Below are 25,896 nucleotides of genomic sequence, written 5' to 3'. Positions count from 1 at the left end.
ATATCATTGTACATTAAAACCCTGTAAAATCATTTCAGTTAAGTTTGAGAGTCAAATAGTGATGCCTGTGTTGCTTGGCAGACAGTAAAAACTCAGTAAATTTTTATTGAATGAATGCCAGGGGACAAAACTCTGCGAGAAACTGTGGGTATGAATGAAATAAAATAAAAGTGTGGCTCTTTTAGAATATTTGGAAAGTTTTGACTGAGTGGGGAAAACCCGGTGAGGCACCATCATTTAAGGGCTAGTGGAAAAAGATTTTAGGGAAAACCCAGAAATTTAGTATTCAAATAGTTAACAGGAGATGCTCTCTACGTCCACTTGATTGTATACACACAACCTTTGTGTTCTCTCTAGTGTATTTCAACTACGCAACAAAGACTCACTTATAAACTGGTATTTCAAGTGACATGTTAAAAGGATTTTTAAAATGTGTCCTTAAAACAGTACAGATACGTATTTTCAGGAAAAAAAACATGAGTATTTGTCGAAAAATTTGCAAATGAGTGTGTATTTTTCACCTATACTATTCCTGCATAATTGATAAAACAAACCAATCTCTAAATTTCAGCATAAGCTCTTAATGTAATTATATGGCCCCTCGTAGGTCAGTAGTCTGACAACACAATATTCTGATTTCTGAAATTTGGGTTTGAGAAAATAGTAGCTCTAATTTTTTATGTTATGTGTATTGAGTGTACAGTTTGTCAATTAATGTTTACTACCTTGTAGCACCGGTTTTTTAAAAACATCTGTATTCCAGAGAGTATATTTTACTTGGTTCATTATTCCTGTGTGGATTTTCTATTGTTATGGAATGGTATTAACTGTCAGTTTTCATGATGTCAATAACTGTGTGAATTTTGCTTTAATTTGTTAAGCCTTAAACTCTTCAGGAAGCGATGATAACCTGAGTGCTCTGGAAATATATTTTCTTCTTAGAAAAAAAAAGACCACATACAGATTGTAGTCAGACAGATTAATAATGTAAGAGACTTTATGATGTAAGAACGGGAGTAGACTACATATAAACAAATTAGATTCATTTAATATTGAGCTTTAAGGCATTTGATAACTTCTACATCTCGCAGGAAAACCAATCTAAGTTTTACAGAGAATCCTGATCAAGAATGTGAAAACTAGCTCTGGCCGGTTGGCTCAGTGGTAGAGCGTTGGCCTGGCATGCAGGAGTCCTGGGTTCAATTCCTGGCCAGGGCACACAGGAGAAGCGCCCATCTGCTTCTCCACCCCTCCCCCTCTCCTTCCTCTCTGTCTCTCTCTTTCCCTCCCGCAGCCAAGGCTCTGCTGGAGCAAAGTTGGCCTGGGCGCTGAGGATGGCTCTGTGGCCTCTGCCTCAGGCGCTAGAATGGCCCTGGATGCAACAGAGTGACGCCCCAGAGGGGCAGAGCATTGCCCCCTGGTGGGCATGCTGGGTGGATCCCAGTCGGGCGCATGTGAGAGTTTGTCTGACTGCCTCCCCGTTTCTAGCTTCGGAAAAATGCAAAAAAAAAAAAAAAAAAAAAAGAATGTGAAAACTCAGCAACAGAATTTATCTAGTCCAACATTCTGTTTAGTAGGTATTGAAAAAGCTGGAAGGGATAAATGGGAAGTCTGTTTGTAACAACATGCATCTCTCTTTATCTCTCCCCATTCTGGTGAAAATTCCTGGCAAGTGGGCCAATCTCATCCAGCATGAAACACGTACTGAGTCTGTGGATGCCGCAATTGCTTGCCTCAACTAGTTTTTCATAAGTTTGAACGTTAAATTCTATTCTTCCCAAACAATGTTATGAGTGAAAACAATTTGCCAGCTATTTTAAGAAACTGCAGAGGAAAATTTGCATTTCTTGTATCAGTCAGTACAGGTTATATTACACTGTGGCAGTAAACAACCCCGTCGCAGTTCGGGTTTTCTGGAAAGCAAACCGTGTGATGGAGTTTGGTGTTTAGGGTATTGATTAGGTTTGTGGGAAAGGGAATGGGAAGATGCTGGGCTGGGCAGAGGGAAAGGTCAGGCCCACCTAATGGCCTCAGTACCCATTGGAGTGGTTGCACAAAAGATGAAACAGGCCTTGACCCGTCATTGTGTGAGGGTCACTCCCAGGAACATAGGACCTTGGGCCAGGAAGCTCTCCAGAGCTAAGGCAGTGCCCACAGGGACAGGTGGCTGAATGATGTCAGTGATACCGATCCGAGCAATGGGCCCACAAGCCTTCCCTGAAGGTGTAATTAGTCGGTATATTTCCATAGTCAATATAATTTATTCTTTGGGCCACTCAGCCACTTCTTCAGATCCATTTGGGAAAGTTCTTCTAGGATGCTAGTGACCTCTCTTCCCCGGGAAAACCTAGATTATTGCTCCAGATTCTGCAGCTGGTCTCGGGGCTGGCAACGGATATTTCTCACGTCTATCCTCCGTTATCTTTTTAAACATCCCTTACCCATCAGCTAGAACCTCTTCTGGTCTCTGTTTCTTACCTGGAGGCATGACCCAGCCCTCAGCCTCAGGGATCTGAGCCCCTGATCCATATGCCCCTCCCAGCCTGGGTTACTGTACTTGCTCATTCGCCATCGCCCTCGGCCGTTTCTCTCTCCTTGCGATGTGACAGAGGCACACTGCCAGACGGGAGGCTTTTTTCTTCTTCCTGTTCTTGAAGGCCATCTTGAGGGAGGCTGTCTTCTAGGTCAGTGGTCCCCAATCCCTGGGCTGCAGACCGGTACTGGTCCATGGGCCATTTGGTACCGGTCTGCAGAGAAAGAATAAATAACTTACATTATTTCCGTCTTATATATATTTAAGTCTGAACGATGTTTTATTTTTTAAAAATGACCAGATTCCCTCTGTTACATCCCTCTAAGACTCATTCTTGACGCTTGTCTCGGTCACGTGATACATTTAACTGTCCCACCCTAAAGGGCAGTCCGTGAAATTATTTTCTGACATTAAACCGGTCCGTGGCCCAAAAAAGGTTGGGGACCACTGTTCTAGGTGATGACTGTTTTTGACTACCCCCACATGTCAAGCTGACCCATTTGTGTTTTCTTCCTCTTGTTATCCGGGCATAGAGGACGCCCCATGTGGCCATAGTTGTAAAGTGAGAGGTGAGCACTGGTGCCACAGTGGGAGGTGATGGGTCTGGGTGAGCTGCCGTCCTGTGCATTGTGGTCTTGCTCCTGCGTGATCTTGGGTACCACTTCCATTTCATATTCTCACGATTATCTGTGACAAAGCCAGCTGAGGACATGAAACTCTGAACACACGGTCACTGGATGAGCCGTGGCAGGCAGTTCACCTGTACCAGGGCGTGGCCAGAAGAGAGGTGTAAGGCTTTCCGCTGCGGATGGGGATGGATCAACAACAGATATCGAGAAACCCAAGTGGAAAACTGATTTGCAGGGAAAATAAAGTGATGTTAATGAATGAAAATGTAACCATAGCATGCTGCATGGCTTATCTGTGAATAATACATAATATTGATCTAAACAATATTTAAATATACAAAGAGGATGAATGAGGGGAAGTGTACATATCTGCACGAAGGAAGTCTGAGCTATTATCTGAAACAAAGAGCTAAGCCTGCCGTATAGAACAAGGAGGTAAATATAAAAGTGAATTGTAGCTTCTCATTTAGATTGAAAGTGCTGACTCGTGTGATGCTGGAATGGGAATTGAGAAGACCGGGCAGGAGACTTCTTAATTTTAAACCTTGTGAGATCATTTGACTTGTTCACTGTGCATAGATATATTTTTAGTTAAAAACAGGCAAAATAAGACCAAACCACAGCAGTACGGAGATTATGAAAGGCACAAATTAGTGGGTCAGGGATAAATGTTCAAGATGGTTCTGGGAAAATTGGTCTGTGGAAATATACTGAGAAATAGCTGTAAAATGTGGTATATGGGAAAAATTAAGTTAGATAGCTACAACAGATGCAAAAAAATTTCTAAAAGATCAAAATAGTAAAGGCCAAACTGTATAGCTTTTAAGAAGAAATGAGAGGTTATCTTCAAAATCTTGAGTTAAGAATAAAAAATAAATCATACATTTGACCAAGGTGTAATGTATCAATATAAATATTTGTAAAATAAGATTACGTAACTAAATAAAAAGACAAATTACAAGGAAGGAGAAGATATGCTAATGCAGAAGACCAGCAGAGGGTTGGTATTCAGAACCTTTCGTAAGCAATTATTAAGAAAAATAATCAAATAGAAAAATAGGCGAATGACTTGAACTGTGATTTTATAGAGGAGTAAAAACAAATGACCAATAAAGGTAAAAAGATGCTTGATCTCACCAGTAACTGGGAAAAAATAGAAAATAAAACCATTTATCAGAAATGGTAAAAACTAAAAACACCAATGGAGGTTCATGTTGGAGAGAATATGAAATAAGAAGACCCATCATGTACTGCTGGTGTGAGTATAAGACAATGAAGCTACTTGGGGAGCCAATTGGCAAAACATAGTGACGTTGAAATTGTGCCTTTTCTTAAACTTAGTCATTTTACTCTTAGAAGTCAACCTAGAGAAACTCTCAAAATGTACACAGGAAGGTGTGGATAATAGTGAGTATACTAACTTGACTCATAGTAGGAAAAGTCTGAGAAAAGGCTAAGTGACCATTAACAGCTAAACGGGTAAACACGGGATAGTCATAGAACGAAATGCTGTAACATGATTAAGATGAACACATAGCACCACATGTGTGCATAAATCTGAATGGGTTGTTGAACAGCAATTTCTGTGAAGAAGATACAATACACAGATGGCCAGTAAGGACATGAAAAGATGCTCAACGTCACTAACCATCAGGGAAACACAAATCAAACCCACAAGGAGAGACCACTCCCACCCAACAGGGTGGTTATTATCGAGAAATAGAAAATAGGTGTTAGTAAGGATGTGGAGAAATTGGAACCGTTCTGCAGTGCTGGTTGGAATGTTGAGGAGTATGGAAGCTCCCCAGAATGTTAAACACAGAATTACCACATGATCCAGTAATTCCCCTCCAGGTGTACACCCCAAATCATTGAGAGCAGTGACAGGAACAGGTAGTTGTACACCATTTTTACAGTAGCTTATTCTCAGCCCAAGTTGGAAGCAACCCAAGGGTCCACTGATGGATGAAGTGTTCTATATACGTACAATGGAATATTATTTAGGCTTAAAAGGGAGGAGAATACTGACACATGCTACAGCATGGATAAACCATAAAGACTATGTTAAGTCAGCAATTTTCAACCTTTTTCATCTCATGACAAATTAATTACTAACATTCTGTGACATCATAACATAGTTTTTGCAAATCTGACAAAAATAGGTATAATTTTGATTCATTCTTACCGGACAGCTATTGTTGTATTGGCAGTTGCCATTTTTTATTTGACAACCCTTTCCCCTCTGACGACCATCAATTCTCTGTATCTATGAGTCTGTTTCTATTTTATTCTGTTTGACATTTGTTTTGCTTTTTAGATTTTACATTTAAGTGAAATCATGTATTTACCTTTCTCTGATTTATTTCACTAAGCATAATCTCTAGGTCCATTCATGTTGTCATAAATGACAAGGTATTATTTTTTATGTGTGAGTAATATTCTGTTATGTATATATTATACATACATTGTATCTTTATCTATCGATAGACACTAAGGTTGCTTCCATAGATTGGCTATTGTAAATAATGCTGCAATGAACATTTGTGTTTTTCATTTTCTCTGGATAAACACCCAGAAGTAGAATAGCTGGACCCAATAGTAGTTCTATTTTAAATTTTTTGAGGAACTTTTATACTGTTGTCCATCAGCAGTGCATGAGAACTTCCTTTTGTTCATATTCTTGCCAACACTTATTTTATTGTCTTTTGACGATAGCCATTCTGACAGGTGTGAAGTGATGTCTCATTATGGTTTTGACTTGCATTTTCCTGATGAGTAGTAATGTTGAGCATCTTTTCATGTGTCTGTTGGCCATCTGTATGTCTTTATTGGAAAAATGTCTATTCAGAAATTCTGCCTATTTAAAATTTTTTATATTGACTTATACAAGTTCTTTGTGTATTTTTATATTAACTTCTTATCAGATATGTCATTGGAAAATATCTTCTCCCATTTAATAGGTTACCTTTTCATTTTGTTAATGGTTTCATTCACTGAGCAACAGCTTTTTTTGTTTTGCACAAAAATCTTTTTAATTTTGTATAGACCTATCTGTTTGTTTTTGCTTATGATGATCTTGCCTGAAGAGAAGATCTGAAAAAATATTGCTAAGACTGGTATCAGGGAGTTTACTGCCTGTTTCTTTTTCTAGGAGTTTTATAGTTTCAGGCTGTCATGAACACTTCAGTCTATTTTGAGTTTATTTTGTATATGGTGTAAGAAAGTGGTCCAATTTTATTCTTATTCATGTAGCTCTCCAATTTTCCCACCACCATTTATTGAAGAGACTTGTCTTTTCCCCATTGTATATTTTTGCCTCCTTTGTCATAAATTAGTTGACCATATAAGTGTGGGTTTATTTCTGGGCTCTCTCTTCTGCTCCGTTGGCCTGTATTCATGATTTTGTGCCAGTACTGTGCTGTTTTGATTACTATAGCTTTGTAATGAAAGCAAGGAGCATGATGCCTCCAGTTTTGTTCTTTTGAAAGATTGCTTTGCCTATTCAAGGTCTTTTGTGGTTCCATAATAAATACTTTATTTTCATGATTATGTTCTTAGACATTCTTTCACTGAATATTATATATTACATTTAACTTTGTATGCATGTATGTACAGTTTGATTTAGTGATTTAACTTTCTAATAGGTTTGCCCAGTGTTGATGTTCATGTATTATTTTACTGTATGAAACTTGGTTTACTTGGTAAAGATATGTCATTGAAATTATTTTCCAATATGAAATAAACCCAGTTTCTTTCCATTTATTTCCTTTATTCTCATACATTTAAATTTATCTGTGGGAATTTTAGGCAAAATTCATTTTTTATTTAAGGAATACTGGTAGCGGAGTAAAAATTCTAAATTGTAGTTCATGGAAAATTAATGAAAGTCTTCCCAACTTTAGGTATTGTGGTATTAATTTGGCCAAAGATTGTTTTATAGTATTTATCTTAATTTGTTCTTTCTTTCTTTATTTTTGTTTTTCTGATCTCTTTTGTTCCAGCTTGTGATGAATGGAAAATATTACCGAAACCAAATCTTCATAGAGATGTCAACAGATTTGGACATTCTGCAGTTGTCATTAATGGGTAAAGAAATATATTTATCAGTTATACTACCCACATATTCTGTTATTCTTTTTTTTTTTTTTTTTTTTACAGAGGCAGAGATAGACAGGGACAGACAGACAGGAACGGAGAGAGATGAGAAGCATCAATCATTAGTTTTTAGTTGCGCGTTGCGACTTCTTAGTTGTTCATTGATTGCTTTCTCATATGTGCCTTGACTGCGGGCCTTCAGCAGACCAAGTAACCCCTTGCTGGAGCCAGCGACCTTGGGTCCAAGCTGGTGAGCTTTTTGCTCAAGCCAGATGAGCCCGTGCTCAAGCTGGCGACCTCGGGGGTCTCGAACTTGGGTCCTTCCGCATCCCAGTCAGACGCTCCATCCACTGCGCCACCACCTGGTCAGTCTATTCTGTTATTCTTTTAAAAAACACTTTGTATTTAATAGCATTAGATTTTATGTATCCCTACTGTACCATGGAGTGCCCTTTGGCTCATTAACCATATTCTTCTGAGATCAGACAAGATCGGGCGTGTTCAGGGTGGTATGGCCGTAGACCATTAACCATATTCTTTATTCTTTTTTGTTTAAATATTTTTAAGGGGTATGGGAAGAGTTAAGGGAAAGATGTTGAGATAAAGCTTCAGAAACTTTTAAATAAGTCATCCTGCCTTCTTTCCTTTTTGCAGAGATCAGATCATGAATGTCTTCTTTAAAAAAGATCAAAGTGAGCTGATAGAAAGGCTAGCCCCTTATTTCTATTGGAGAGAAAGGGTAGCGAGAAGAATTTATTATAATTCTGTCATTAACTAATTACATGATTTTTGACAAATCTATTAACCTCTCTGGACTTCAGTATCCTTAAACCCATTGGGAATTTGGCTGATCATTAAGTTACCTTCCTGCGATAAGTTAAGATTTTTTTACTTCTATAGCAAAAGTTTGGTAATACAGACTCAAGTGACAGTACAAATATGCTAGCTCATTTATAAGCTTACAATGTATAATTTGTAATGACAGAAAATGAGTTCATTTTATTACTATTTAACTCAAATTATGTAAAAATTATCCAATATGATACTAAAAGCAGGTAGAAGTTGACTACAATGAAACTGTGTAACTGACATCAGTTCGGTTTCAGAATAGTAGTAAATGAAATTCAGAGTGTAAACATATAACTTCTAGTTGAAAAACTGTGTTTTGTTCATTTCTATTTTACTTCTCTTAAAAAGTAAAAGGTATTATTGAAGCATTTTCTGTTGTTTTCCATTTATTATATTAATAATATTTTTAGAAATACAAATGCTGTTGTGACAGCATGTAAATACTATTTGTAAATACTCTTCAATTGTAAATACTATTCAATTCAGTTATTGTCTGGGATTTTCTTTTGAAATTGAAATTTTAAAAATATTTTTGATTATTTTAGTTTTATTTTAAATTTTCTAAGAGGATAATAAAATACTAAGAAAGTCTTACCTAATTTCTAAATTTTATGTTTGTATTCAAAAATTATAATTTTAGATAGCAATTCTTTTTTTTAATAAATAAATTTTTATTAATTTTAATGGGTGACATCAATAAATCAGGGTACATATATTCAAAGAAAACATGTCCAGGTTATCTTGTCATTCAATTATGTTGCATACCCATCACCCAAAGTCAGATTGTCCTCCATCATCCTTTATCTAGTTTTCTTTGTGCCCCTCCCCCTCCCCCTTCCCCTCTCCCTTCTTCCCCCCCCCCCCCAACCACCACACTCTTGTCCATGTCTCTTAGTCTCGTTTTTATGTCCCACCAATGTATGGAATCATGTAGTTCCTGGTTTTTTCTGATTTACTTATTTCACTCCGTATAATGTTATCAAGATCCCACCATTTTGTTGTAAATGATCTGATGTCATCATTTCTTATGGCTGAGTAGTATTTCATAGTGTATATGTGCCACATCTTCTTTATCCAGTCTTCTATTGAAGGGCTTTTTGGTTGTTTCCATGTCTTGGCCACTGTGAACAATTCTGCAGTGAACATGGGGCTGCATGTGTCTTTACGTATCAATGTTTCTGAGTTTTGGGGGTATATACCCAGTAGAGGGATTGCTGGGTCATAAGGTAGTTCTATTTTCAGGTTTTGAGGAACCACTATACTTTCTTCCATAATGGTTGTACTACTTTACAGTCCCACCAACAGTGAATGAGGGTCCCTTTTTAGATAGCAATTCTTAAGTGTGCCTTATTATCCATGAATAGCTATTGTGTATTTCTAAAAAAATTTGTTTCCTACCTTGATAAAATAATGTAAAATATACATTTAAATTTATTTTTAAAACCAATACATTAAACAGAGACTTTTGTTCATATTGTTTCTTTAAGATTTTTGTTTTGTTTTTATTAGGTCCATGTATATATTTGGAGGATTTTCTAGTGTGCTTCTTAATGATATCCTTGTATACAAGCCTCCAAACTGCAAGGCTTTTAGAGAGGAAGAACTTTGTGAAAATGCTGGTCCAGGGATAAAATGTATTTGGAATAAAAATTACTGTGAATCTTGGGAGTCTGGGAATATGAATAATATTCTTAAAGTGAAGTGCCCTCCTAAAACAGGTAAAAGTTTTTTTCTCTTTTCCCAATCTCTGCCACAAAGCCTCTCTACTTGGCCAGTAGTAGACATGCATCTGCTAATGAGAATTCCCTTAGTAGGTTTCCAAAATTAAAATTTATAATTCTCCAATTAGGAATTTAATGTTTGAACTAGACAACAATTACTAATTTAATATCTATATTAGCTATTTTTAGTTTTCTTTAAAAATACTACATATCAATATTTTATACTTCCCATGATCATATATATAATTTTCCAATATAAGTAAAAAAATGATTTCAAATACTCCTTTCTAAGAAATACTGTGTGTTTTAAAGAAATAATTTATTATGCATTTGGTATTTTTTTTCTTTCCTGAATTATTGCCAAGCCAGACCTTGAAGTTAAAATTTTTTTCTATAATTTTGATGATTAATGTTCTAATTTAATATTTTATATGAAATATTGACTAAATAAAGCAAACTTATAAAAGAGTACTAGTAAATATTTATTCATAAGTGAACGATTAGGATCAAAATTGTTTAATTTTCTTTAAATGGGTGTATTTTACATTTACAATGTTGCAATTAAATGTATTTTCAAGTTTTGCTCATCTGTAACTCAGATGTCTCTAAATAGCTTTGTGAAGCATGATAGTCTTTGTTGTAATGTTTCCTTTTAGACATAGTAATATATTTTGTTCACTAAAATACCTTTGAGTCTTTTCTCCCACATCCAGCATTTTAAATGGCTAGAGGATCCTGGTAGACTCAATAATTAAGATGAGGGGAGGAGGTATTTAAAACCCTGTAAACACAACTAACTACAAAGTTGACTTCATATTGAAGAACTTATTTGATATTGACGGTTCTATTTATGGTTTAGAAATGTCTTAGAGATGCTTAAACAGATGTTAAAAACGTGTGAATCGGGACGTGTGACATTTTCCTTCTCAGCCTGATGTGTTTCTGTCTCCCGTTTGTGTCGTAGCTGCTTCTGACGACAGGTGTTACCGATACGCTGACTGTGCCAGCTGCACGGCCAATACGAACGGGTGTCAGTGGTGCGATGACAAGAAGTGCGTCTCAGCCAGCAGTAACTGCAGCGTGGTCAGTACCGCTCTGCAACTGGCGGTGTCGTTGTCTCTGCCGCTGTGTAATGACTAGTTTGCCATTCATCTGTACTGTAAAAAAAAAAAAAAAGCGCTTTGCACCATTAAGAGGATCAGAAAACTTGTAGGGCATTGCTCTCTTAGTATGTCGTCAATGCAAATGCAGTCTGTTGTGTGTCGCTCAAATTTTGTCATTAGTTTCATTTCGAAGACAGTAACTGTTACTTTTTTGCATGGATGACACTGGGAAAATTCTTACAAACCTGATGAAAAAAAAAAACTATAAAAATACCCTATAACTATAAATGCTGTCTTCCATGCTAATGAAAATAGGATTATATAGTAAGTATTAAAATCATTTCCTGGGGCCGGGGGCAGGAGGAAGGGCGGGTTCTTCTCAGACACGCATTAATAGTGGTATGGTCCAGTGTTTTGTTTGTACTTTGAGTGTAAGGCTAACCTGAGGAATGGACAGTGGTAGTTTCTCTTCTATCTGTCTTGAGATCAGCGATTCTCAGCCAGAAGCAATTTTGGACCCCAAGGGACATTGAGCAATGTGTGTAGACATTTTGGGTTGTCAGACTGTAGGCTGCTATTATATCATACGTAGATACCCTACAATGCGTGGACAGACCTCCCACAAAACAGTCACCTGGCTCTAATTGTCGACAGTGGTGGGATTGAGAAGCCCTGCTTTAGGGAGACTCTTGAAAAAATTACAAAGTTGATATTGATGGTAGATGAAAATTGATTAAGAGCAGCAAAAATTAACCTTTTAAGGAGGTAGTAGAAAATATCCCACATTTTGTAGATGTCAACAAATTGAAGGAAAAAATTAAGAAGTACTAGAAAGTATATTTAATAGGATTAAAGTTTCCCCAGTTGAGCTTAGAGAACTAAATGATGTGCAAATGGATTTTCAACTAAATACACTATACATTATTTTTTTCTGAATTTTTATTAATCGACAAAAGTGTCCACATTTTTTTCTAGATAGTAGGCAGAGGTAAATGGTAAAAAAAGGGGGGGATTTGAAAACTTAAGTAAAACACTTCTATTGTATCATCTAAACGTTTTTTCCAGCAACCAGTCATATTGGATAACATTAAGTTTTATGTTTCTATTCTGCAATAAGATTCAAAACTTAAAAAGGAGGAATATACGCAGTTGCTGCCTCATCAGACTGAACCCTTTTCCTTTCATATAGATGGTGTTGGTATGCAGGGCAGGTCAAAAGGAGGTTCACAGTTCTGAGTGTGCAAAACAATTTATTCTTGTATATTCATACTATTTTCAATTTGAACAACTGTAAACCTACTTTTGCCCCACTCTGTATCCATTCCAGTTGCTCTAAGTTGCTTTAGGAACAATACATACTTCAATTTTGTTTTAATGTTAATGACATGACTCTTCTTTGATAATTTAAATCACTTTTTTCATATTTACATTAATATTCGACCAGGCGGTGGCACAATGGATAGAGTGACGGACTGGGATGCTGAGGACCCAGGTTCAAGACCCCGAGGTCGCCAGCTTGAGCACAGGCTCATCTGGTTTGAGCAAAAGCTCACCATCTTGGACCCAAGGTCTCTGGCTCAAGCAATGGATTACTTGGTCTCTTGTAGCCCCACAATCAAGGCACATATGAGAAAGCAATCAATGAACAACTAAGGTGTCGCAACAAAAAACTAATGATTGATGCTTCTCATCTCTCTCCGTTCCTGTCTGTCTGTCCCTATCTATCCCTCTCTCTGACTCTCTCTCTGTCTCTATAAAAAAAAAAAAGAAAAAGAATATATACATTAATATTCACCTAATGAGTTATTTAGTGACTCAGGTGAAAATAGTAGTGAAGAGTGTAGAATAAAGCACGGGAATAAGGGATTCAAATGTAGACTGTTAGTACATTAAAATTGCAAGCAGCATTTATTTGAAGGTTTGTTGAATAAACCTGGGTTAATTTGTGTGTTGACGTTTATGCTAAGTGAAAATACACATTTCTAAAAAGTTGACTTATATAAATTGCTATCAGGTATTCATTTTATAAAGTTGTGGGGTTTTTTGCTTGATATTTCATTTTTTGTCCATGATGTGTTAACAAGGGGAGCAGTGGTGAGACAATGTAAGTGAGCAGATGGTACTCACTTGTAATTTAGACTTTGATGTCATGTATCTTTTTGACAGTTTTATCACAATGTCTGGTGATTAAGCTAAACCAAATGCTGATGGATACAGAAAGGTCTATGAGATTTTCGTGTAAATGATGTCCACTGATATCCTGTTTCATTATTTAATCATATTTACTGCAAGTTGCATCTATTCTGCTCGAATCGCTTGCATGACCTGCTTACTTCTCACAGATTTTCACTTTAAGTCTACATCTCTGTTGGAGTGAAGATTGGTGGAGTAATGGTTAGTCTTCATAGTCTTTAAAGGTACAGCTGCTTCATTAGGCCCAGAAATGCCAGCCATGTTTCAGAATAACACTCAGCTTTCTTCCATAATTGATCAAACTGGCCCTGTGTGTAAATGAAGTATAATTTCATCTATTGTACTGGTTCAGTACCAGTAAATGAGTATACTGTTTTAATGAAGAACAGTCTAGTTATTTGGATGGGAACTCTAATGATATCATTGTTATTCTCACGGCTGGCCTTAATTTGTTCTTTTTTATCTTATTCTGAGATGTGGTTTAGCCATTCTCTTGTCATTTTCACAGGTTATGCTATTAGTCTGATGATTCAAGTAGATTTATTTCTCTTTAGTTAGCTGGCAAGTGTTTGGAACTTGAATGATTCTAAGATTTATATGCTATATGAAAACAAAAAATTGAATTAGAAAAAATAGCAAGAAAGTTAATATGCTTCTAATGAAATGTGATAGTTGTGAGTCACAAAGTAATTTGAAATTTTTAAAATTGTATCTGTTTAGGATGAATAAAGAATAAGGATATATATATATATATATATATATATATATATATATATATATATATATGTATTTTCTTTTTAAGAGAGAGAGAGAGTGAGGGAGAGAGGGACAGAGACAGACAGGGACAGACCAGGAAGGGAGAGAAATGAGAAGCATCAACTCATAGTTGTAGCACCTTAATTGTTCACTGATTGCTTTCTCATATGTGCCTCGATTGGGGGAGGGGGCTTCAGCCAAGCCAGTGACCCCTTGCTCAAGCCAGCAACCTTGGACTCAAGCCAGCAAACTTGGGCTTCAAGCCAGTGATCTTCGGGCTCAAGCCAGTATGGGGTCATTTTAATGATAACACACTCAAGCTGGCGACCTTGGGGTTTTCAGCATCCAAGGTCAACGCTTTATCCACTGCCACTGCCTGGTCAAGCAGTATCTATGTACTTTTTATGTTACCTTATAGTATATGTAATTTGCTGGAAAGGAATAAACATCTTTGCAATGCAAGTGACTACAATGTGCTTTATGTAGGAAAGTGTAGCAGTTTATAAGTAAAAATTTTGTGGGTGATATTTAATGTATCTAAGAGGATGAAAATTGCTAGAACTTTTGTTATATGTGGGATAGTTAGAACTAAATTTTAACTTTTAACTTTACTGTCTGGAAAGAAATATTTAGCTCCTTTGCATGATAAAGCCAGAGGCAAGCATTTATTTATTTATTTATTTATTTATTTATTTATTACAGAGACAGAGAGTGAGTCAGAGAGAGGGATAGACAGGGACAGACAGACAGGAATGGAGAGATGAGAAGCATCAATCATTAGTTTTTCATTGCGTGTTGCAACACCTTAGTTGTTCATTGATTGCCCCTCATATGTGCCTTGACCGCGGGCATTTAGCAGACTGAGCAACCCCTTGCTAGAGCCAGTGACCTTGGGTTCAAGCTGGTGGGCTTTTGCTCAAACCAGATGAGCCCGTGCTCAAGTTGGCGACCTCGGGGTCTTGAACCTGGGTCCTCTGCATCCCAGTCCGACGCTCTATCCACTGCGCCACCGCCTGGTCAGGCCAGAGGCAAGCATTTATACCTGGGGAGTGAAAAGAAAGGTTGAGATGGGGCCCAGGATATAGCCTTAAGTCCTTTATGAATTTTTCTCAAAGAGGAGTGTCACGAAGAATTGATCTAAAAATTTTAGTGTCTGATTTTCATGAGGTAGGTTTTTCATAGATATTGGTAGTAGGTGAAACATCCGAATCTTGGTGTATGTAGGGAGCTACCACTAAAGTTCCTGTGTGGCTGAGTGGTTTTTATTTTTATTTTTTAACCTTTAACCTTTTAGAACCTTTTAGTGCTGGAGACTTAGTTGCAATATAATTATACCCTATAGTTGGATTGATCAAAACATAACCTTTGCAGGTTGTTTGCAGCCAGGATAAATGCAATGTGACAAATAGAAGAGAAACATCAATTAACCAAAACCATTATTTAATGTGATATTAGTTTGAGTTATTGAGAAAATAATTCATCTTTTTAAATAGTATTGGATTCTGACAAAGCATCTCTTAAATCTTAATTACTTATCATTTCAATTCTTTCCCAGGGATTTGTATGATAGTTTTATTATGATTAGAATTCTTTCTTGTGATCTTTAAGAGAAATGATTTTATGCATTGGCTGTACTCACTGAATTGGAAGGCTGTTATTAAATTCGATGGAAAATGTTTTCACTGGATAGTTTCTATTTCAAATTGTGTAATTTGCACATCCCCCCCCCCCCCAATAAGCACACATTCCAATTCCAAGAGCTGCAGTTCAACTAAATAAATGAATAAAAAGAGATTTTGATTCAATAGACCTGAATTTGGGGTTAGGAATTTGTAGTTTAAAGTTCACCAGGTAATTTCTATATACTAGAGTTTAAGAATCATTGCTGTAGGAAGGTGAAAAACAACACTTTATCTTTTAACCTTCTAGTCTGTGAAAAACTACACCAGATGCCATGTGAGAAATGAGCAGATCTGTAACAAACTTACCAGCTGTAAAAGCTGTTCTCTGAACTTGAATTGCCAATGGGACCAGAGACAACAGGAATGCCAGGCTTTACCAGGTAAAATTTTCAATTTGGTAAATAGTTTTATAGCCCACAGTTGAGTAACATTATAGTAAAGAGCTTTTAGTACAAACATTCCAGTTTCTAAAATTAAATCAATAGCAAATAAATAATATTATTGGAGTAATAGTAGCATTGTTTCTACAAGAATATTTGTATCTTTGCTTAGGATGCTTTTAAGATGTTTAATGTTGTATTTTTTATACTATTGACATGATCAAAATCCTCTTCCAATATTAAGAATTTGTTTCTCAACATAGAAATTGATAAGCACTTCTACTGATAGTCATATTTAAAAAGTGTTAACATTTCGACATACTAGATTTTTTGTGTGTGCCATGTTTAAATTCTGGGACTATTTTTTAGTGACTGATTATAATTGTAACATTTATAATTAATTTTATATGACTTAATGAGAATCTAAGTTGTGCAAATGAGAGGAAAGCTCATTATTTTTCCCCTTCTTTTCCAAGTGAGAGGAAGGGAGATAGAGAGACAGACTCCCACATGTGACAGACCGGGATCCACCCAGCAAGCCTCCTAAGGAGGATACTCTGCCCATCTTTGGCTGTTGTTCCATAACTGAGCTATTTTTAGCACCTGAGGGGGAGGCTCCAGGGAGCCATCCTCAGCACCGAGGGCTAACTTGCTTGAACCAATCAAGCCATGGCTGCAAGAAGGGAAGAGAGAGAGAAATAGAGAGAGAAAGAAGGGGGGAGGGATAGAGAAGCAGATGGTCACTTCTCCTGTTTGCCCTGGATGAGAATTGAACCCAAGACATCCACATCCCGGGCCAGTGCTCTACCACTGAGCCAACTGGTCGGGGCCGTTAAAGCTCATTTTAAAAAGAAGTTTCAATTTATTTTTTACAGTTAACATTCTCCTTAGTTGACCCCAACTACTCTTCCTTTTAAATATTAAAGAGAAAGTCAGAAAATTCATAAGTAATATAGATATTTAATGCTTCATCTTCTTGTTATGCAGATAAATTCAAACACAAACACACTGGTTAAGTGACTTGCTCAAAGTTGCCTGGCCTATAAGGGCAAAAGTAACTATTCAATATTAAGTTTTCTGAACCTATGTAATTCTAGAATGGATTAGAAAATTCTATCACAGGATTTATGTCTTTCTTATGAGTTCATATAATTAAATATAAATTAGATTGCCTTTAAAGGTACAATTTAGATATTGGAATGCTTACTCAGATTTTGAATTGTGTTTCTATATTGATCTTCAAAGGTTTTAAAGTGATACATTATGTGCGTTCAATTTGAGAAAGAGAATACTCGGGCAGTAGGCAGGATTTGAGAAGCAATAGTGAGATGACACTGAACTTGAAAGTAATATTGATTTCTAAGTCTTAAACTCTCAAATCAATATACAGATAAGTAAAAACACTTTCAAAGTCTCTTTACAAAGACAGAGTAAATCCTGGACCAAAATAATAGTTGACTGAAAGGAATGGGTGTATTTAAAGAAAGAGTGCTTCAATAAGAAAAGGATTTGGTTACCAGTAGAAGTTTTGAAAATTAATAGTCAAGTTATATTTGGTAGTCCCTATCTACTCATTGCCCAGACAAAAAAACACACATTGGTTTGGTATAAAGGCTCTGCTTCATCCAGCTAATATTTTGAAGAGTAATAAATATAATGCACTATAATAAACTAGTGTATTATGCACTGCCCTCCCTTGTTCTGTGTTCATGTCTACTAAGCAGTCAGGTGTCTGGGTGGAGCGTGGTTTCCTTTCAGCTCCTCCCAAGAAAGGGGGGGCTGTCCATGGGGGGGGGCTGAGCTTATGGCTGTTGTACTTTTTCATGAATATTTGTGGATTGCATTTTTTAAACTGATCTCATGTAAACTTGGCAGTTTGACTTTATCTCACTGAACTCATTTGACAAGTTGACTGTGATCCTTTTAACTGTATAGCTGAGTTGTTGATGCTCAGTACTACCGAAGCCTAAACCATCAAAGCATTAGGTGCAGTGGTATCAGTTAGCCTAGCCTCAAAGGGACGTGCATTTATTTTCATTTGTGTCATTGGTCAACGAGGGATTTGTGGCCTCAGAGAAAAAAAGGGGGACTGGCCAAAAACATCTCAGTCCTTCTTTGAATCAGAAATGTAAGAAAAAGCTACAATTGAACAAAACTTTTATACTGTTTTTTTATTAAAGCGATTTGGTACTTCAGATTCTAGAAGGCAGGAAAACTGCTCAATGTGTGGCCTGAAAATAAAAACCAAGGTGTCTTAAACTATCTTATCAAATGATAATTACAGTTTACTGAGGCATTGCTGTGTTCTGGGCATGGCGAGTCATTCATGATTCCTGCTTTAATAGAACCGTAGTAATTAAAGCAACAGTCTCCTGTTCATGGACCCTATTAGTGGGTCCATGAGGTCAAAACTAATAATACTAAGATATTATCTGCATTTTTAATTCTTCTTCTGTTATGGGTTTACTGTGGAGTTTTCCAAGGGCTGTGATATGTGATTCCAATAGATTGAATGCAGAAGCCAATTAGAGAATACTGTTGTCTTATATTAAGCCACCATTAAAGAGATTTGCAAAAATGTAAAACAGCGCCACCCTTTACACTATTTTTGTTTTGGAGACTGTAATTTAAAATAATTAAATATGCTATTTTAAGTTGTAATATTCCCTCTACCAGCCCTGAATAATTTTATATGAAAAAATTCAAATATATAGAAAAAACCAGAAAGAATATTAGAGAGGACACAGGATCTCCACCCCTAGATTCTGCAGGGACCTTTTGGCTGGGTTTTGTCCCTGATCTCGCTGTCTCCCATCCCTCTATTTATCTGGCAGAACATGTTAATTTGTTGCTGTCAGAGGCTGAATCTGAACTGTCCGCTTCTCTCTCTCAGGGAGAGAATTTGATAATACATCTCCTTTGGGCCTGAAGATGGCATGAAGAAGCAAGATATCCTAGAAGAGTGTATTTGTAATTCATTGTATTTACTTAATTTTTGTTTTGTTTATTTTTAAAAATAATTTTTTTCTCAGTTACTGTTTACTGTCAGTATTATTTTCTGTTCGTTTCAGATATATGGCATAGCAGCTAGACAATTAGGTGCTGAGTGGTACCCCCGATAACTCGGGTCCCCCCCTGGCCTTGTACATAGTTACTATACAGTGTGACTGACTATAGCCCTGTGCTGTAATTTACACCTCTGTTCCGTGACCACCATTTTATACTTCTTAATCACTTCACCTTGTGATCTGGTGCCCCACACCCCACTACCTTATGTCAACTGTCAGTCTGAACTTTAAATTATAATTTAAAACAGATACGTCTTTAAATGATCAGTTTCAATTTTTATATGGTCAAAACCAATAGATATAAATGGGTAAAGAAATATATATATTTATAATGTGTTTATAAATCTGTTTCAGAAATAGGTGCTGTTTTAACTTACATTTGAGCTGTAAGGATAGAGCACTGTTTAAACTTTAGAAAGATCTGAATAGCTTTGTAAAAAAAACAATATCAGGAAGCAAAGATTATAGCTTCTTATCTAAATATAATGAAGTTCCCCCCTCCCCACAATTATAATTACATTAGAATAAAAGAACCCAATTTATATCAAAATAGGATACCTGGTCTGTAGGAATTAGATTTGGAACACGATTATCTATACTTGTAGGAATAACATTGAAATTGCTTTTGTTATATGCTGATTATTATTCTATTAGAGTGATCTTGTATTATGTAATCTAGACTTTGGGATATAAAAGTAATAATTTACTTGTTGAGATATCATATGCCAATACACCAGATTTACAGAGAAAACCTAGCAAGCAGTTGAAACATTTTAAGATTTTATAGAACCATAGCTTATGTTTAAGAATTCAAGAAAAAATTAGGATCGCCTGCTCTCATTCTCCACTATAAAGTATTCGACTAATTTCATTTAGTATATTATATTGATGTATTTCAATATTTTGTTAAAATTATTTAAACAAATATAGAAATTATATTTAATATCCTGAAATAAATGAAAAATACACATGCTTTTTAAATCATCTATAAATAAGATGTATTTTTTTTTTCTAGCCCATCTTTGTGGAGAAGGCTGGAATCATGTTGGGGATGCTTGTCTTAGAATCAATTCCAGTAGAGAAAGCTATGACAATGCCAAACTTTATTGCTATAATCTCAGTGGAAATCTTGCTTCATTAACAACCTCAAAAGAGGTCGAATTTGTTCTGGATGAAATACAAAAGTATACGCAACAGGTAACAATTATACTTACTTACATTATGGAAATGTGCTGATAATCCTGTAATTATTGGCAATGATTCATTCTTTTTGTATTTTAATACATTATTTTTACTAAATCTTGGAAGTTAAAATGTAACTGATTTCAGAAATGAACTAGTAGAGAACTCATCTGGTATGTTTATTTAGTAATGAGGTTTTCTAAATTACCCATCTTATATTTTGTGCAGTAAACCAATGCATTATCTTATGAAGAACTCATCTCATATGACTAAGTACACTTAAAAACAGCATATAAGTTAATAATTTGTTTTGAAGTATTATAACTTTGTAACTTGAAAAATCGCTCTTAATAAAAACACTAGACTAACACATTGATTATCTTTGTATATATGTATATTTTGTACATGTGAAACCATATGTGTATTGTGAGTAAAGCTTTTGAATTATGCTATTTTTCTAGAAATAGACTTGCTTGAAATAATATACTTACTAATGGTTAGTAGGACTAAAACGAATTTTAAAGTATGTGGAAAATACTGGAACATACAGTATGAAGAAACAATTTCAATGTTTTAGGGCATTTTATGGAAAATTATTCCATAGAAGATGGAATATTACCTTGAAAATGCTATCAAAATATTTTATAAGAATTTTTCAAGAGGAATTGGCACTATTTTCTATTCTTAGGATGTTAAAATATAGTTAATTCCTAAGAAAATATTACATAGAAGATTTGGAAACAATTTACTAAATCTACTTTTGAAATACCATACTTAGTTCATTCACATACTTGAAATGCTTTGAGGCCATTTTTAAAATAGAGATCTAGCCTGACCTGCGGTGGCGCAGTGGGTAAAAGCATCAACCTGAAACACTGAGGTCGCCAGTTCGAAACTCCGGGCTTCCCTGGTCAAGGCACATATGGGAGTTGATGCTTTCTGCTCCTCTTTCTCTCTCTCTCTCCCCTGTCTCTAAAATGAATAAATAAAAAATAACCTAAAATAAAATAATTTATATATAATTTATATATAACATTATATTAATTTCGGGAGTACAACATAGTGATTTATTTTTGTGTATATTGCAAAAATTATCACCACAGTAAGTAGTTAGTATCTGTCACTATACATAGTTACAAAAATTTATTTTCTTGTGATGAGTTTTAAGATCTACTCTCACAACAGCTTTCAAATATGCAGTATAGTATTATTAGCTATAGTCGCCATGTTGGACATTACACCTTCATGACTTGTTTTATAACTGGATGTTTGTACCATTTGACCCCCTTCACCCATTTTGCCATCCCCCACCCCCAGTTTCCTTAACCACCAGTCTGTTGTATGTATCTATGACTTTTTTTTTGTATGGAGATTCCACGTATAAGTGAGATCGTGTGGCATTTGTCTTCCTCTCTCTGACTTAATTCACTTTGAAATAATTTACTAAATGTGGTTTATTGGAGAGAGACCAGCCTATGGCTTGAAGGATAAGATGTATATAGTAGGAGGGATGTATGTCATGTAGGAAAGACCTTTTTTTTTTTTTTTTTACTTTTCTTTTCCAAGTGAGAGGCGGGGAGATAGAGAGACAGACTCCTGCATGTGCCCCGACTGGGATCTACCCAGCAACTCCTGTCTGGGGCTGATGTTTTGTCCATCTGGGGCCATGATGGGCAAAGCATCCAAGTTATTTCTAGCACCCTGTGGTGGAGGGTCCACAAGAGCTATCCTCAGTGCCTGGGGTGATGTACTCGAACCATTTGAGCCATGGCTGTGGGAGGGGAAGAGAGAGGGAGAGAGGGGTGGAGGGGTGGAGAAGCAGATGGTTGCTTTTCCTGTGTGCCCTGACTGGGAATTGAATCTGGGATATCTATATGCTGGGCCGATGCTCTACCACTGAGCCAAATGGCCAGTGCCTTGATTTTTTTATTAGTTCAGAAAAATGTGACAAGGTATAGCTGTAAAGTTTTGTTTTTAGTTACGTGGGGCATACAACATAAGATCTTTTTATATTCTTGTGAAACCAGGAGCTTCATTTCTTTAATGACAAAACTGAGACAATTACCAATGAACATTTGGAAATTAGTCCTACTGAATATGTATCACTTATAAAGAGCTCATTATGGTAAATTCACGTTCTTTGGGTTATAGAGAGTACTAGTACTTGGCATTAGCCCTCTTGCTTTTTTCCTTGTTTATAAAATATTATTTTTATTTCTTACAGTATAACCTTGAAGTGTGCTATTAAAGAAGTTGCATATTTCAAGAATACAAGTTTTAGTTGCTTGTTTTTTTCTTGTTTATTATTATAAATCATAACGATTGGGTTAACTGTTATTTTGAATGTATGATGTACTTAGATTCCCTAATTTGTAGATTAGCATGCCCTGTAAATGAAGAAATTCCTGTTTCATTAGAAAACTGAGCTTTAGCGAAATTTCAAAGGTGGGAACTTCTGCAAGGTGGCATTCCATTAAGCATATCTTTATATAAAATGAATTACATCCAGAGTCATTGCAGTTGTATAAACTTAAGATAATCTTTCCTTGGCAAATAAAGATCAACAACTTCATGACTTTCTAAAGAGATACTGTGGGCCAAATGATCATTTATTTATCGGAAAAGGCTAATGAAATGTTGCAGTGATTTATGGTGTGCTGTTGTAACTTTTCTTACTATAGTAATTTATCTTTCATTTTCAACTGCCTGTTCAGTTCATTTACTGGGTAATAGTTACTTTAAATGTTTTATCAACGGCTTCATTTTTCTGTTCCTCTCTTCCTTGAAGATTCTTATCGTGATGACTTAGGGAGTAATGCTTCATTTTAAATCACTTGTCTTTACTATGGATAGTTTGGGAATATAGGCAGAGTAGCTGTGGAGTGAAGCCCAGTCATTAATATGAAATATCTGTGTTGGATTGACTCCTGCTGTTATTCTCAAGAACTGTAAGAATGTTACAGCTTTTTTGTTATAAAAATATCTTTCCCAGTAATGTATGACTATCTGAGGATCACAAGGCATAGCAGCATGTGTATCTTTATAATTAGAAACATTATTTGTTAAGTCCTATCTCTGTCTCAGGAATTGGATGGTGGAACATAACTATCTCTGTTCTAATGAACCTTGAATAGCAAAATTTATTGACTACCTGCTACATGTCCAGTACGCCACTAGGTTATATGAGATCAGCTGTCAAATGAATATACATAAGATATTTTTATTTTATTTAAGAAATATTTGTTGCATTTTAACTGTGAAATTTATTATAATTTGAGGATTTTTTTTTGTTTAGTTACAATGTATTTTAATGTTTATTTATACACTTTACAGAATTCTAGGTCTTTGATCAGCCCTATAAGCTCTCTATGACCATTTGGGTAATATAGTTAGACTAAATACTGGATAGATATTTCTTATTTCTATTTTATTAAAGAATCAAATGGAGAGACACAGTCCGTATTTTAAACCAAAAAGGATGATGTATACTTTTGAAATTATTTTGTAATATAATCTTATTAGCTTAGTAACTTAGAAAATATATAGATGGGCCCTGGCCGGTTAGCTCAGTGGTAGAGCGTCGGCCTGGCGTGCGGGAGTCCCGGGTTCGATTCCCGGTCAGGGCACACAGGAGAAGCGCCCATCTGCTTCTCCACCCCTCCCCTCTCCTTCCTCTCTGTCTCTCTCTTCTCCTCCCGCAGCCAAGGCTTCATTGGAGCAAAGTTGGCCTGGGCACTGAGGATGGCTCTGTGGCCTTTGCCTCAGGCGCTAGAATGGCTCTGATTGCGGCAGAGCGATGCCCCAGATGGGCAGAGCATCGCCCCCTGGTGGGCATGCCGGGTGGATCCTGGTAGGGCACATGCGGGAGTCTGTCTGACTGCCTCCCCGTTTCCAACTTCAGAAAAATACAAAAAAAAAAAAAAAAAAAAAAAAAGAAAATATATAGATGTATTATCGTGTATATTGAGGTAGAAGTGTTTAAGGATGGTGTTAGGAAGATGATAGAATGGGAGTTTTCATCATTCATCCCTTCACAGAAACATTGGTTTGAACAGCCATCTATGTACAAAAATACCTTAACAAGAGTAAGGAATCGAGGTGAAAGATTACAGCATCAGGGAGAGACACAGAAATACGAAAAGACTCATTGAAGAGAGTAGAAAAGACAGTTTCACCTTACCTGCCTCATCCTTCGCCCACAGCTGTGGAGGGCAGTGAAACTCGTGAGAACTACACTCAGCAGGGAGAGAAAAGTGGAGTGAGCACCTGCCTTAGTCATGAACAACAGGTTTAGGCTCCCCTAGTGCTGGTGCTTGGCTGGTCCCATGGACACGGGCACCAGACGTGCCCCAGTGCTAGACTGGCCCCGGTGGCCCTAGGCTCCTGCTGACCTAGGGTCCTGTCCTCCACAGTAGACCCCAACACCTGGCTGTCCCTGTGGGTCCAGGACCGGGTCCACTCCAGCATCCTTAGGCTTCAGTTTCTCTGCTGTGGACCCAACCTTCAGTCTGCCCCTACGAGCCCAGGTACCAGGCTCACCTTCTTGGACTCGGGTGGCAGGCCTTTCCCCATCGACTCGGGGCCCGGCCTGCCTGGCTGGAACCCCTGCTAACTCAGGACCAGGGCCATACGTGTGGGCCCAGGAGTCAGGCTGGTCCTCCAGGATTCAAGCTCAAGGCCCACTCTGTGGACCCACTCACCAAGTCTGCCCACTGGACCCTTGAACAAGGCTGGCCCCCACAGAGCAAGGTTTCAGGCGTGTCCTCCACATGTCAGGCACGCCCCTTTGGACCAAGGTTCTGGGCTTAGTCTGCACTGACCTAGACAGGAGGCCAGCCCAGCCAAGCAGCCTCCTCATGGAGCCCAGCACACGGCCTGCCAGGAGGTTGACAGTAACTGTCCTTACCTCCACAACTGATTAGACTGGGGTGGAGGTTGTAGTGGTCGCAGCAGCAGCAGCAGCAGCAGCAGTAACAGCAGCAGGAATGTTAAGTTCTTCAATGGTCTGGCTTCATAAGTCAGGTGTTTCTATCCCCTTTTTAATAGAAGAGAAATTTAGGTTCTCAAGGGCTAAGTAACCCCAATCATGTAGCTGAACCCAAAGTAGAGTTAAAAATAGTGTTCTAGTCTACAGCCTTCTCCAGAATGTGCTGTAAGTGTCGCTTACCCTTGGTAGGAGAAGTCATTAGAGAGGCGGTTCTGTATATTATCAAGGGTAATTTTTAATGATGATGTACTATTTGCTAAGGACTGTGACATAGTATTTTTGCATCTAACGTTTTTAATGCCCTCTCGCTGCTGTTCACAGAAGGTGTCACCGTGGGTAGGCTTGCGCAAGATCAATATATCCTACTGGGGATGGGAAGACATGTCTCCATTCACCAACACAACGCTGCAGTGGCTCCCTGGTGAGCCGAATGATTCTGGGTTCTGTGCGTATCTGGAGAGGGCTGCAGTGGCAGGCTTGAAGGCTAACCCTTGTACCTCTATGGCAGATGGCCTTGTCTGCGAGAAACCTGTTGGTAAGTAGTCCAGTAGACTAGGATTTCTTTAAAACGTGGTTCCAACCCCTCCTTCTGCCATCCCTTCCAGGAGGTGATCGCTTGTGGGCCTGTAGTAACTGTTGCCATCTTTATATGATGCTGATCCCCATTCATGTTTTAAAAACATGCCCACATTCTCCACTAAGTATTATTAGCGACCTT

At 37.1% G+C, this 25,896-nt stretch overlaps 1 protein-coding gene across 2 annotated transcripts in view; it reads left to right on the top strand.

The window, feature by feature from the left end:
• ATRNL1 (attractin like 1) overlaps positions 1-25,896 on the top strand; it is a 548,672-nt gene that overhangs the window by 89,898 nt on the left and 432,878 nt on the right. For both annotated transcript variants that reach the window (XM_066355686.1, XM_066355687.1), the window contains exons 11-16: positions 7,164-7,248; positions 9,616-9,824; positions 10,792-10,910; positions 15,809-15,941; positions 20,025-20,206; positions 25,500-25,713. In XM_066355686.1, coding sequence (XP_066211783.1) covers positions 7,164-7,248; positions 9,616-9,824; positions 10,792-10,910; positions 15,809-15,941; positions 20,025-20,206; positions 25,500-25,713 — 942 coding nt within the window. The remainder of the gene's footprint in view (positions 1-7,163; positions 7,249-9,615; positions 9,825-10,791; positions 10,911-15,808; positions 15,942-20,024; positions 20,207-25,499; positions 25,714-25,896) is intronic.

Source organism: Saccopteryx leptura, chromosome 13, assembly GCF_036850995.1.
Source record: "Saccopteryx leptura isolate mSacLep1 chromosome 13, mSacLep1_pri_phased_curated, whole genome shotgun sequence".
NCBI lineage: Eukaryota > Metazoa > Chordata > Mammalia > Chiroptera > Emballonuridae > Saccopteryx > Saccopteryx leptura.
This window is presented reverse-complemented; position numbering and strand designations above follow the sequence as displayed.